The 12,589-nt window shown below is 38.0% G+C and overlaps 1 protein-coding gene across 1 annotated transcript; it reads right to left on the bottom strand.

The window, feature by feature from the left end:
• Positions 1–5,116: 5,116 nt before the first annotated feature.
• LOC147615246 (uncharacterized) lies at positions 5,117–8,587 on the bottom strand. Its single transcript, XM_086779304.1, has one exon. The coding sequence runs from the start codon at positions 7,427–7,429 to the stop codon at positions 5,354–5,356; it is 2,076 nt and encodes a 691-aa protein (XP_086635430.1). The 5' UTR covers positions 7,430–8,587; the 3' UTR covers positions 5,117–5,353.
• Between the last annotated feature and the right edge of the window lie 4,002 nt (positions 8,588–12,589).

Here is a 12,589-nt window from a genome sequence, read left to right as displayed (position 1 = left end):
ACATCATGGACTAGCATTTTCATGTATGTATGTATGCATATATAGGGGTTAAGCATCATAGACTAGCATTTTCCTGTATGTATGTATGTATATATGTATGTTAGGGCTTTAACATTGTGAATTAGTATTTCCATGTTTGGAACTTTTATACATCACAAATTATGCACACTTGCATGAGAGTCAAGTTATGGTTCTTAGCAATTTAGTTTGATAGTTTCTATTGCACTTCTCATATCGACCACACACCAATGTCACATGTGACAAGGAGGTAGCAAGAAAAGTAAAGATTCATGTATACGTGCCTATGAGTATGTCAAAAATTAGTCCCAAATAATCATGCATCTTGATGTAAAAGTGTATTAATTTCTTGATAATGTATATGGGAACTTAAGAGAGTTACTCAAAATAATTTATGATGTGTTTTTCAATCATAGGGGAGGGTAAATAAAAGTGTACATCGGTATAACATATCTCTTTTTATTAGAGCAAGGTTCTAAAATCTCATCCTACTTGTAATATATATTATCAAGATGTTGATATAAGTTTTGTATAAGTTAGATGTAATTGTTGTCACCCTTTTCGCATAGGTGACATGTAAAAGTAGAGTCTTTAGTCATGATGTATGTACAAAGACGGTTCATATCTACAGGCATCACTCCAAATAATATCACCTAAATGCACAAGCCAGGGGGTTTAAAAGTCTATTTATAATGTCCACATCCAAAATATTATGTATCTTAGATTGTTTTTTATAAAAAATAGGGATGGTTGAGTTGTCTCCTACTTGAATGCTTAATTAAAGGAGACTATATAAGGAAAACCAAAAATATGAAAGCTCGACCAAGTGGAGGATTTGTTTTACATGAGGCCCTCATGAGTCACATTTATGAGTAGGGTTGCTATTTGGTGGTAGGAAGACTTGCCTTCCGGATTTGACAAGATGGCATCAACATTACAACTTCATTAACAAAGTACATATAGTTTTTCACATGAAAAATACAATCTCAAAGTTTTTGATGTATAGATATCCATAAATATACACACAAAAAGCGTTCTTAGGTGGGAATTAGATAGCTAGTCTAAGAGATGAGAATACGCCACTAGAGGGTAAATGTGGGGTAGGAGGGAGACAATCTTTCTTCTTTTGCAAATCTTTTGTCACATTTAGTAAGAGGAAAATGACTATCTTTTCATAGAAAGTCACTTGATTAGACAAAGGTGCATACGATTCACTTCCATGGACATATGCATCACTTCATTGCTATGTGTGGGTCCCTCTATGTGGAAACTCTAGTCCCTTCATAAAATTCCTTGATACTAAGTAACTGTGTGCACTTGTGTGTTCATATGTGCATGGGCATGCGTGCGCATAATTCATTTCCATGATGCATCACTCCAACTCTGTGGGTCCCTCTCTGTGGAAACTCTCTTTGTAAAATTTGTTGATACTAAGTGTGTGCACTTATGTGCTCATGTGTGTGTGTGTGTGTGTGTGTGTGTGTGTGTGTGAGAGAGAGAGAGAGAGAGAGAGAGAGAGAGAGAGAGAGAGAGAGAGAGAGAGAGAGAGAGAGAGAGAGAGAGAGAGAGAACTACATGTAATTTCAACATTGAGACTACATGTAATTTCACATGAAAAATATAATGTCAAAGTTCTTTGACATATATATGTCTGAAGATAGGGACACAACAAGTGTGCTCATGACTACCAAATCTCATCCTTGGTAACCTACTTGAGGTTTCCATTTAATATCCATTTAGGCCCATAGCTAAGATGCATACATGATGCACTAGAAAGGGTGTGGGCTCTAGATAACCAGCTAGGAGATGAGAACATGCCACTAGAGGGTAAGTGCCTGCATGGTAGGAGGGAGACAATCTTACTTGTTTTGAAAATCTTTCGTCTCATTATTCCAGTAAGAGGGAAAATTACATTCTTCTTTCATAGAAAGTCATTTGATTAGAGAAAGGTGTGCATGATCTAGTTCCATGGATATATGCATCTTTTTGTCTCTGTGTGTGGGTCCCTCGATGTGGAAAGTCTAGTCCCTTTGTAAATTTTCTTGATAGTAAGTGTGTGTGTGTGTGTGTGTGTGTGTGTGTGTGTGTGTGAGAGAGAGAGAGAGAGAGAGAGAGAGAGAGAGTACTACTTAAGGCATACTAAAGCTAGAGAAAAGAGTACTAAAAGGTTAATATGTGTGTGCGTGTGTGTGTGTGTGTGAGAGAGAGAGAGAGAGAGAGAGAGAGAGAGAGAGAGAGAGAGAGAGAGATTGATTTAGGCGTGTGTGTGTGTGTGTGTGTGTGAGAGAGAGAGAGAGAGAGAGAGAGAGAGAGAGAGGTGTTTGGGAAAAACTTTTTAGAGAGAGAAGTGGTTGGACCAAGGATTTTGTTCATGATTTCCATGCATAGTTGCTTTCTGATAGTGTCTATCAACTTTTTTTTTAGAGCACCCCCTCTTTTTTGTGTGCGTCTTTTTTCATGATTAAAATGCATTATCAATATTTTATTAAAACCGGCCACACAATTTCTTGAGTATTATCATTGTTATTTTAATTATCAGTATATTGTGTTTTCTTTTTTCCTAAAGAGGAACACACACACTCTTTTACCTTAATATATTATTATTATCAATATATTATAATTATCAGTATATTGTGTTTTCTTTTTTTCTATAAAGAGGAACACACACACACACACACACTCTCTTTTAGACCAATATATTGTTATTATTATCAATATATTGTTATTTTAAATATAGTGCTTTTTGCACGTTCTGACTCCAGAGGTGAAGAATAAAGGGATATGATTTTTCTCATCTCTTTTTATTTCTTTTTTTAAATATAAAAATAAATGCGCCTTTTTCAGCTTGTTCAGCTTTTTGCATCATTATGACGATCTCGTCCAGCTGTATGGATCCCCCAAAAAAGTCAATATTATCCACTTCCAATTAAAAAACTAATAATTGTTGACGAGTGGCTTGATTTTTTATATAATAATAATTCTTTCATCATCCATAATATTCCCTTTTTTGGACTTTCAAAACATTAAATTTTGGACTTTAAAAACATTAAATTTGATGGTGCCCCTTTTTAAATTTCTCTATGGACTAATTAAGCTTTGATTAATTGACTGCAATTGCAATTCATCCCAAAAAGAGAAGGGAATCACACAATGTGTGCTTCATCATTAACGGAAATATAAAAGCTCTAATTATGGATTTGTGATATAATTTTCACCATCGCTACCCTTTATTACTAAGGCTAAGTGGGTTTTTGATATAATTGATTTTGCAAAGCTGGGATTAAAAAAGGGTTAAGCTAATTATGATTTATCGGATGGTAAACTTTTACTATACTCTGGTCTGGCAAGGTGTTAATGTAAGTCTTGTCACACACTTTGAGTTCGTATTCGAATGTCTTTTACTAATCAGTTCCTAATTAATTCTAACTATTGATCAGATGTTTTAAAAACGGAGTAATAAATTATTCGATTTCAACCAGGTTAAGTTGACGTACTAATCAACGAGCGCTAATCGCAGATTAGTCGTTCCTCGAATCCTTTCCTTACTGGATTAATTCGTTATGATTTAACCTCAAAATGGCGAAACTCGTGGCTTACTCAGCTAGTTGTTGTGGCTTAGTGGCTTAAAAAATTGATTATTGTATAAAATCGACACGGAATAACAGATCAAGCACTTAATCATACTTGATATTTATTCTTATTTTGATCATAATCCATAATTAGTTGGGTGATTTGAAATAATAAAAACTGATTTAATAGATCAAGTCAATCAATCACGACGTCCACATACGGATCATTATTAGTTTAAAACTCATGATCAGTACGGATAAACAGATCGAGTCAATCAATCACAGCCAGCTAGTGATTATTGGTTTAAGTCCCCATGATCATTACGGATTAACAGAACGAGCCAATTAATGCTACTTGTGTGAGTACTCTTGCTGCAAGATTGCTGACACGTGTTGTGCATGTGCTCGTGAATAGGGTTACGGCGATGTTATAAATACAGGAAGCCGTGGTTACACTAAACCCATTTATTGTTTGATCTTGTATTTAACTTTGATTGCGCTGAACATGCTAAATCTTCAGTTTAATGAAGTCCATTAGCGGAAAAGTGGAGGAAATTAGTGCTTCGCGCGGGGAGATTAGTGGCTAAAAAGCTCATTTTCTCTGTTAATACTGCAGCCTGGGCGATTTAGACGCCAAAAATGCTAAATTTACGTGAAGATTTCGAGAAAAATAAATCAAAACGGGGACAAAAATTAACTGACATGTAAGGATTGCACATTAAATGCAGCTCGACAAATCTGCAAGAAACGCGTGTTTTATTAAAAGCAGTAATCATGATGTGAGTCGCTGAAAGTAGACAAACTGCAAGATTGTGCGGTGTCAGATCTGCCGGCGAGATCAAGGTAGAATAAATTTCCCGGAAAACTCCGAACTTTTTTGTCTGATCGGCTGGATTATTCTTTCGCGTTTCATTCCTTCAATTTGGTGGGCGAATTACGAGGCCATTAATTAATCATAATTCCAACGAAAATATACTGATCAGACCAAATTATAGATTGATTTGAGCAGTTTATGGATTAAAAAATACAGGCAAACTGATAGAATTAGGAAAGCACCAATAACACATGCGCTATGATTAGCGATTAGTGTGGATGGATCGTGATTATAAGAGGCCAATTATAAAGTTTAAAAAATAATAAGGATCGATGAAAAGGGACAAGTAAAGACAAAGCATTAAGATCATTTGTTTCTATAAATATACTTAAGAGCAAGCTAATGAAATTAAGCTTTGCGTTGCGAAAGCACCTGAGGATCAATACTCAATTAGCAGAGCAATTAACTATCTTAATTGAAATTTCAGCTTCGCATAATTGCATAGAAGGCAACTTACTCTATATTGCGAAATAACTCACTACACTAATTGTATGAACATGGAAATAAATCTGATAATCATAAACGTAATTAGGACAAAATTTCTCTTAATCAAACCCAGCTAGGCCCACTTCTAAAAGATGTTGCATTAATGAGTTGATTCATGATAATTAGTTTTCAAATTTGTAATCGATTAGATCCAAACTACAAGATTATATCATGAGAATTTTGGTCTTGAAAGTATTGAAAAATCCTCTAAAACCAAACAAAGCAAACCAAAAATATTTACTAATGGGTACAAAAGCTTGCCCTCAAAAATATGCATGGGCCAAATATATTGATGCATAGGTGCAGGGTGCAGCTTGCAAATCACTTAAAATTGAGATCACAACTTTCATACAAGGAACAAGGGATTAAGATTTAACTGATGATGATTGCATCAAAAATGATGTGATTAGACATGTTGAAACACATCCGACCACACCTCGGTGAAGACCTTGACAATGGTGTCATGGTATTTTTCAGAGTTGAGGGTGAGGTAGCATTGCAGTAGCTCCACCATGTCCTGGGAGCTGTGGAGGTCCTTCTCCAGGATCATCTCCACCATGGACTCCTTGAAGTCCTTCTTGGGATCATAGCTGCATTTTACCATGGCAAAGCTGTCAAAAACGCGGCTATGCACCGCCCCGTCGTTCATCGAGAAATGTTGGAAGCCTGGATCCCTTGTCTTCTCCCTCACTGCTCTTAGTGTTGCTTTGAACCAGCTTGGCCCTTGATCATATGTAGTATTATTGTTAATCTCTCCCATTAATCCTTTCTGATAGGGTGGCCTGCTAGAGCCCTTAAAGTGTGCAGGGTTGGCCTCCAAATCAAACCTTGATGACATTCTATTAGCATATGCCACTTGATCCATGTGGTTGTCAGATTGCTTATTGCTGGACACCACCTTGTTATATAGACCTAGATCAGGAGATGAGCTCCCTACAATGCTCATGTTGCTATGTGTATTACCCTTCTGCTTAAGCTTAAACTTGGCATAATTAGATATTGTCTCTAACTCTCTCTCACTTGCTGCTGTGTCACTGCATTGCTCAAAACTCATCCTGCCTGAGAGTAGCCTCTCCTTGCATCCCATATATGAAAACTCACCTGACAATACCTTCCTGTGCTCGCTTTTCTGATCATCGCTACTTTCATACTGCACAAGTGGAAGCTGGTTGATCTCTTCATGATCCAGAAATGGAGGTTCCTTCCCTTGATTAACCACTGCCTGGTACTTCTTGGCGAAACCTGCGGCATTCCTCCCTTGTTGTGAGTCCACAGAAGTGCTCGGTGATGCCTTTGATGATTGCCTGTCATTGCTCTTATATATACCCCACCCACTCATGCTTATGTCACCATATGCCCCGGCCATAATGTCACGGTTAGTGCCATAGAAACCACTGTTGATGTCACTCTGCACAGCAACAGTCTCACAGTCATTGCCATAGAAGCTACTCCCGATGTCTTTCTTTACGGCGGCACCGTCTCGGTAATGACCATAGAATCCAATGCTGATGTCATTGTGGATGGTGGTGAACTCTTGGCTTCTAGCAGAGAGCAAAGGGCTGTTTTGTGCAGTGTTCACCCTCTCCTTGGGCTTTCTCTGGTGTTGTCTTGATGACCTTTGCACCATGGGGTTGGAATCAACATCATCAACAGTTGTAAAAGCCTCACTGCCGTCACTGTTGATGGAAAACACATCTCTTTCCCACACAGAGCTAGACCCTCTTTCAAAACCAGTATCAGAGGAAGATGACGTGCTTTGTCTCAAGCTGCTGGACTCATTGGAGCTTCTGTAGAAACCCCCCCGACCGCCATTGAACGGCTTGCCCTCTTCATAGACCACCTTCAATGGAAATCTTCTATTCTCCCCTCCATACACATCCACCAAACATTCCTGCATATCAAAGCTCTCCTCATGTGAGGCTGTTCCATAAGTAGCATCAGGTATGGGGCTAGGCAGAACATCTGAAAACATAGGGCTAGTGTAGTATTTTCTCCTATCTTCTGATCCAAGGGCCTTTAATCTTCTCTCTAGTTCTTGAACATCAAAGCTAAACCCACTGTTAACCACTCCTGATTTGCTCATAGGGGCAGAAGAGAGGCCATGAAAGTGATCCTCTTCTGCATAATTATCCATGGTAATGTGGTCTAGGCTGTGGTTAAGGGTACTAGACATGTTGATTAAGGGCCAATTATCAGCGCTAATCTCCACAGAATCAAGAGGACTCAATACTGCAATGCCCTCTGGGAAGGTCAAGGAAGGCTCAATGAGGGGGCTTCTCTTGGGGGTTTCAACAGGGAAGGGGATGTCAATGGCCTTATGATTGACAGGAGATGTGTAGATAGCCTTCCTTGATGAGACCGGCTTGCTTTGAGAACTAGGGCTGTATGCATGGCTTTCTCCTGTTTTGCCCACCTCTCTAGTGAGCTTATAAAACCATACATGGGGCATAACATGAGAAAGTTTGAACCGTATCTTCCCCATCAGAGTTAATTTACTGTTGTTTAACACACACAGTTGACTGTAGAGTAGGTTATCTAGCTGGGCATAATCACAGGTGGGATTATGACTAAGCTAGGCTCCATCATATGTGGCATCAAGACTAAACAAGGCCCATTTGGGTTGACAAATGGCAACCCATCATTGAAATCTCTCTCTAAGAGGCAGCAGATTAGCTCAAAGATTAATGCAATCAAGCCATTGAAAACACAAAATTACTGCAATTTGAGCTCACTGTAATAAGCGTTGACAAAAGGTGTGGGATGGAGTTATCCCACATACACTCTCTGACGTTGTGATTGACCCCTCTCTTTAGATCTAGATTGTGCACCGCACGTCTTTGATATACTGGACCTTTGCCTCTGTAATTACAAGGTAATCAAAGCCTAAACCATAGGCATGACCACTGATAAGGCCAATATAATACAACTAATAAATCTCACACACACACACACACACACACACACACACACAGAGACTATATTATCACACACACACACACACACAGACTATACAGCATCTATCTCTTCCAGGCTGCAGCTATGTAGTGTATATCAATTCCCTGAAGTGGCTCGCTAAACTGCGCAGATTATATATAGACTTCGGAAACATTATCCGGACATTAACATTAAAGGGAGGCAATAATCAATAGAATTGCAGGCTATTAGATTGCAGTAGAGTAGAGGGTAATATTGAATGGCAGACCCTATCATGCTTCGCAGACTCCACGGAGAGAAAGAGAGAGAGAGAGAGAGAGATATGATGGATGTGAGTGAGTGGCAGAAAAGAGGACCTCTACTAGTACTGCCTGCTGCTGCATCGACAGTGTTGCCATCTCTTTACCTCTCTCTAGATCCTCTCTCTTCATGGTCCCCCCCTTCAACCATGTGTAGCTCATTGAGTAGGCAAATAGTAGCATAGAGTACCCTTGCCTCCCTTGGCCCCCTACCCTACACCAAAGGAAAACTGCGTCCCCATCACCAGGACAAAGAGAGAAAATATCAGTTGTGTAGAGTTGGGAAGAGAGAGAAGGGTGTAGCTAGCGAGATGCTGTAGAGAGAGACTGCATGGGGATGTTTATGTAGAGAAACACTGGTGGATGGGTTGGTGTGTGTGTGTGAGAGAGAGAGAGAGAGAGAGAGAGAGAGAGAGAGGGCGATTCTCTCTCAATTGTTTTGTGTGTGTGAGAGAGAGAGCGCGATTCTCACACACACCCACCAAAGAATTGTGTGTGAGAAAGAGAGAGAATCGCGCGCTCTCTCACACACACCCACCTGACCAATCTCTCATCTCACTACAGTCGTGTGTGTGTGAGAGAGAGAGGGGAATAGAGAGAGAAAATTTACAGCTTTCAATGAGAGAAATGGTTGAATCTTGGCTGGTAGGTGGTTTTGACAAGCCCCAACTGTCAGGTTTTCAACTCCACCGGACATGGACCGGTTAACCGTCCCTCATTAAAGGGCTGCCTTACAGCTTACACTCCTGAGCCACCCCCACTTAATACCTTGAAAGTTGTCATCTTATTGTGTGGCCCTGGCTACCTATTCACCTAAAAACATCACATTTCCTCTTTGAAGTTTGCATTCAACCAAGCCATCAACTACTAGGAAAAAGGTAAGTACTTTTTTACCAAAATCACACTTTTATCATGATTTTTTTTAAATGAAAAAGATTTGGCTCATCTTCTTTTGGTTGAAAATATAACGAGCAACTAAGGATTCTTGGCTTGTTGACAGCATCATTGCCCTCCAAAACTTCATAGGAACTTGGAAGCCCATCTTGAAAATTTGGTTTCTAAAGAAGGGCACCCAAAAACAAACTTTCATGAGTTCTTGGTTTCACATGAAGGCCAAAGTACCTTACTGGCCTTTAATTTTGAAAATTTTGAAGTCCAAGGCTCGGCTGCAAATTACAGGCTTGCTTATAGGACCTTGTTTCAATGCTTAGAGTGATTCCCACCCACTTTTCAAAATGGAGGTATTTATTAACTAAAAAGTTAAGTGCATACTTCTCAACTTGCGGCAAACTTGTGGTTGTCAGCTCAACCCTCACTTTTTGGAGAGGTTGAGTTCACAACTGGTTGCCAAAAATAGGCTTGGTGGAAATTGGCTCCTAGAAGTTAAGCTGAGACACCCCTTTCTTGAATCATGCTTAAAACTTAGAAGGTTTTATGTTTTAACCCCTTCCTTTGTGCCTCCCCCCTTGTATTAAATGAGGGTTCTCCTTGCCTAGAAAACATTTTTCTCAAGAAATCACAAAACTTACAAGCATCGCAAGTTTAAAATTTGAAGGGTTTCTTAAGAATTCATCGGTTTTAGAGCTAAAATAGGTTGTAAGGTGCCTTACAATTTGTAAAATTTTCAAGATTGCAAAAATAAAATTTATAGGTACAAATGGAAATGTTTCTAGTCCATAGTTTGCAAATTTTCTATAAGCACATCCCCTTGTCCCATTTTCCAAGGCTATCTTGATTTAACCCCCCCATCCCATGCTCATTTATAAAATTTTTAAAACCAATTAAATCAAGGACAACTCCTCAATTCAACTAGTTTTCATAATTTATTGAAATTCTCATTAAATGCTAATTCTATAACTAAAATCTAAGGAAACCATTCCTTAAAATAAGCACTAAAATTTTTCATAGTCTTCTCTTATATGGGCTAGTGAGAATATGATATGATACCATTTTTTCTAGCACTACCCCTATCTTTTAATTGTGATGGCAAGAGTAGGAAACATGGGCTGCACATGCATGTAACTCTCTCCCTTGGTTTGGAGCACATTAAGGGCTTCTTGGTGGAGTGACTACTTACATCTTCATAAGTATGTTGATCTTGAAAGGATGCGCATAGTCATAACTCATGGTCCCTAGCTAGGTGTCCCTTGAACTTTAGTTTGTCACCTTCCTCTACAACTCCACAACATGGGTTTGTAGTACCTTTTTTTATATAGAGGTTATATATATTATTTTAGTAATAGACAACAATGCATCCAACTTGGGTAGTTATAGTAGGGTTTAAACTTGGCATCTTCACTTCTACTATATACACTCCTATGCAGTCTCAAACCAAAATCTTAATTCCTAAAGTGCTTATTAGGAAACTCAAGCTTTCTTTGATTTAAGATTGCACTTGCATATCATTCTACTTTATAAGTTTTACTTAGGGCTTATTAATTATTATCATTTTAATAAGGTCCATATATTGGTGAGGAAGTACACTAATTAATTATTCAAAGGTCTCATTTTTATAACTTTCCTTAAAATAATGTGCTTTAAGTTATGAGGGCATTTTTGACTTGTTTTCGACCATGTGCATTGATAAGTTCGGATTGTAAGAAGCAGCATGATTGCAAGTTTTAATGCTTAAATGGGGTTGCCAAGCATGAAAACAACTTTACTCCAAGTACATGAAGTAAGAAGGTTCGTTGCCTTTCATACTTAAAAGCATGGGAGATTCTATGCAGATTTTCCATTGAAAATTTCCTTTTATAAAAACCTTGGAATATATCCCCTAATTGTATTGAACACACAAATGTGTTGTTTCAAGAGCCCTTTTTGAAGCTCAAGTGAAAAATTATTTCCTAATCTAGAGAGTGACTTACAACTTTAAGAGCAACATTGCATATATATTTTTACTTCAATCTTTGGAGCCTACTAAAAGGGTAGAATGTTATTTCAAGGCATAAAAAGAAGTGCATGTTTTACTTCTATCATGAAAAATGATAAAGGGTGGTATACTAGCTCATGTACATGCTAATGAAGTGAAAAAACAAATAAAGTGTTGTCCACCAATCTAAGCGTTTTCTATGTACACCATCATAAGTTTTTCATGGTGGTTTGCTCCTAATGTTATTTAGATCTTGTTATATCTCCAAATAAGGAAATTTTTATGATGCACATGGATGCTATCATGGTTTATACACAAGCCAATCTACTTCGATTGTTTCCTAGGATGGAAACATGATTGAGGACCTTGCTTATGACACATTGAAATTTGTGGATCCCTCCCTAAATGCATGATTTGATGTAAAGGATATAACGATCAATATATGCAAAACACCTACTGTGTTTTTTTGCGAAAAGCGAGAACATGTCTCTTAATTGCCATTGAAATCTAGTTGCCACCTATCATCATTACTCTCCATTTTTATGTGGCAAATCACCATGTGCCATGGTTTTGGTCAAGTCATTTGATGAAGTATTGAACTGATTGACTAGGAAACCCAACATATATTAAATTGATTGAGACTAGGAAACCCAACATGTATTATCTTGCCATGAAGAGAGCGGAGGAGGAGGAGGAGGAGGAGGAGAAGAAGAAGAAGAAGAAGAAGAAGAAGAAGAAAATGAGGAAGATGATAATGATGATGATGACATTGATGATGCTGATGGTAATGAAGACACAAAAAGTATAGTATTATTATAAATGTTACTAAAGTGTCATAGGTCAATGTTTTTAAAACTAAGGGAGATACTACACGATAGCATTCATATCAGTGCTATAGCTATTTATTTTTAGTGAAAACTTAGCTTTTTCCATGATTTTTTTGATGATTTTAAGTGACATTTTTTCCCACCGAAAACCCTTGCATCAATACAAGGTAGCCTCACGAGCTTATTCCCTCTACTCCTTCTCATCATTGCTATCATCTCCGCTCACATGAATACTTTCGCTAAGTTAGATGGGTTTTATTTTCTAGGTTGTCCTTTGTAAGCCCTCAAGAAAAGGCTTGTTCTTTGTATCCGTCATCTTTTCCTCCAAAAATGTTTGATCTCATTTATTTCTTCAATACTAGGAGTTTAATATATATTTCTTTAAGGTTTTGGGTTCTTTTGGAGTTGGGGTTTTATGTTTATGCTATTGGGATTTAGGGTTTTATGGTTTGCGGTATTATATTTGGAAAGTAGTTTATGGTTAGTGCTTAAAGTTTTGTTTGTGATTATTTTTAAGAAGAAGAAAGAAGAAGAAGAAGTCTGAAGAAGAATAACAAACAACTAGGAGAAGAAGAAGAAGCATTAGGGGTCTTGGAAGATGACCAAAGGATCCTTTTTAAATTTCTCTCTCCTTGAATGCCACTAAGAAATATTTATGTGTGTACTTATGGACTTGATGAGTGCCACTTGAGTCCTAAAGTGGTTCTCTA

Source organism: Cibotium barometz, chromosome 40 (assembly GCF_041138505.1).
Source record: "Cibotium barometz isolate CiBa-2024 chromosome 40, ASM4113850v1, whole genome shotgun sequence".
Classification (NCBI taxonomy): Eukaryota; Viridiplantae; Streptophyta; class Polypodiopsida; order Cyatheales; family Cibotiaceae; genus Cibotium; species Cibotium barometz.
Note: the sequence above shows the minus strand (reverse complement) of the source record. Positions and strands in the feature narration are given on the sequence as shown.

Excerpts from the sequence above, each read along its gene's own strand:
- LOC147615246 (XM_086779304.1), bottom strand. The coding sequence starts at position 7,429 with ATGGGGAAGATACGGTTCAAACTTTCTCATGTTATGCCCCATGTATGG.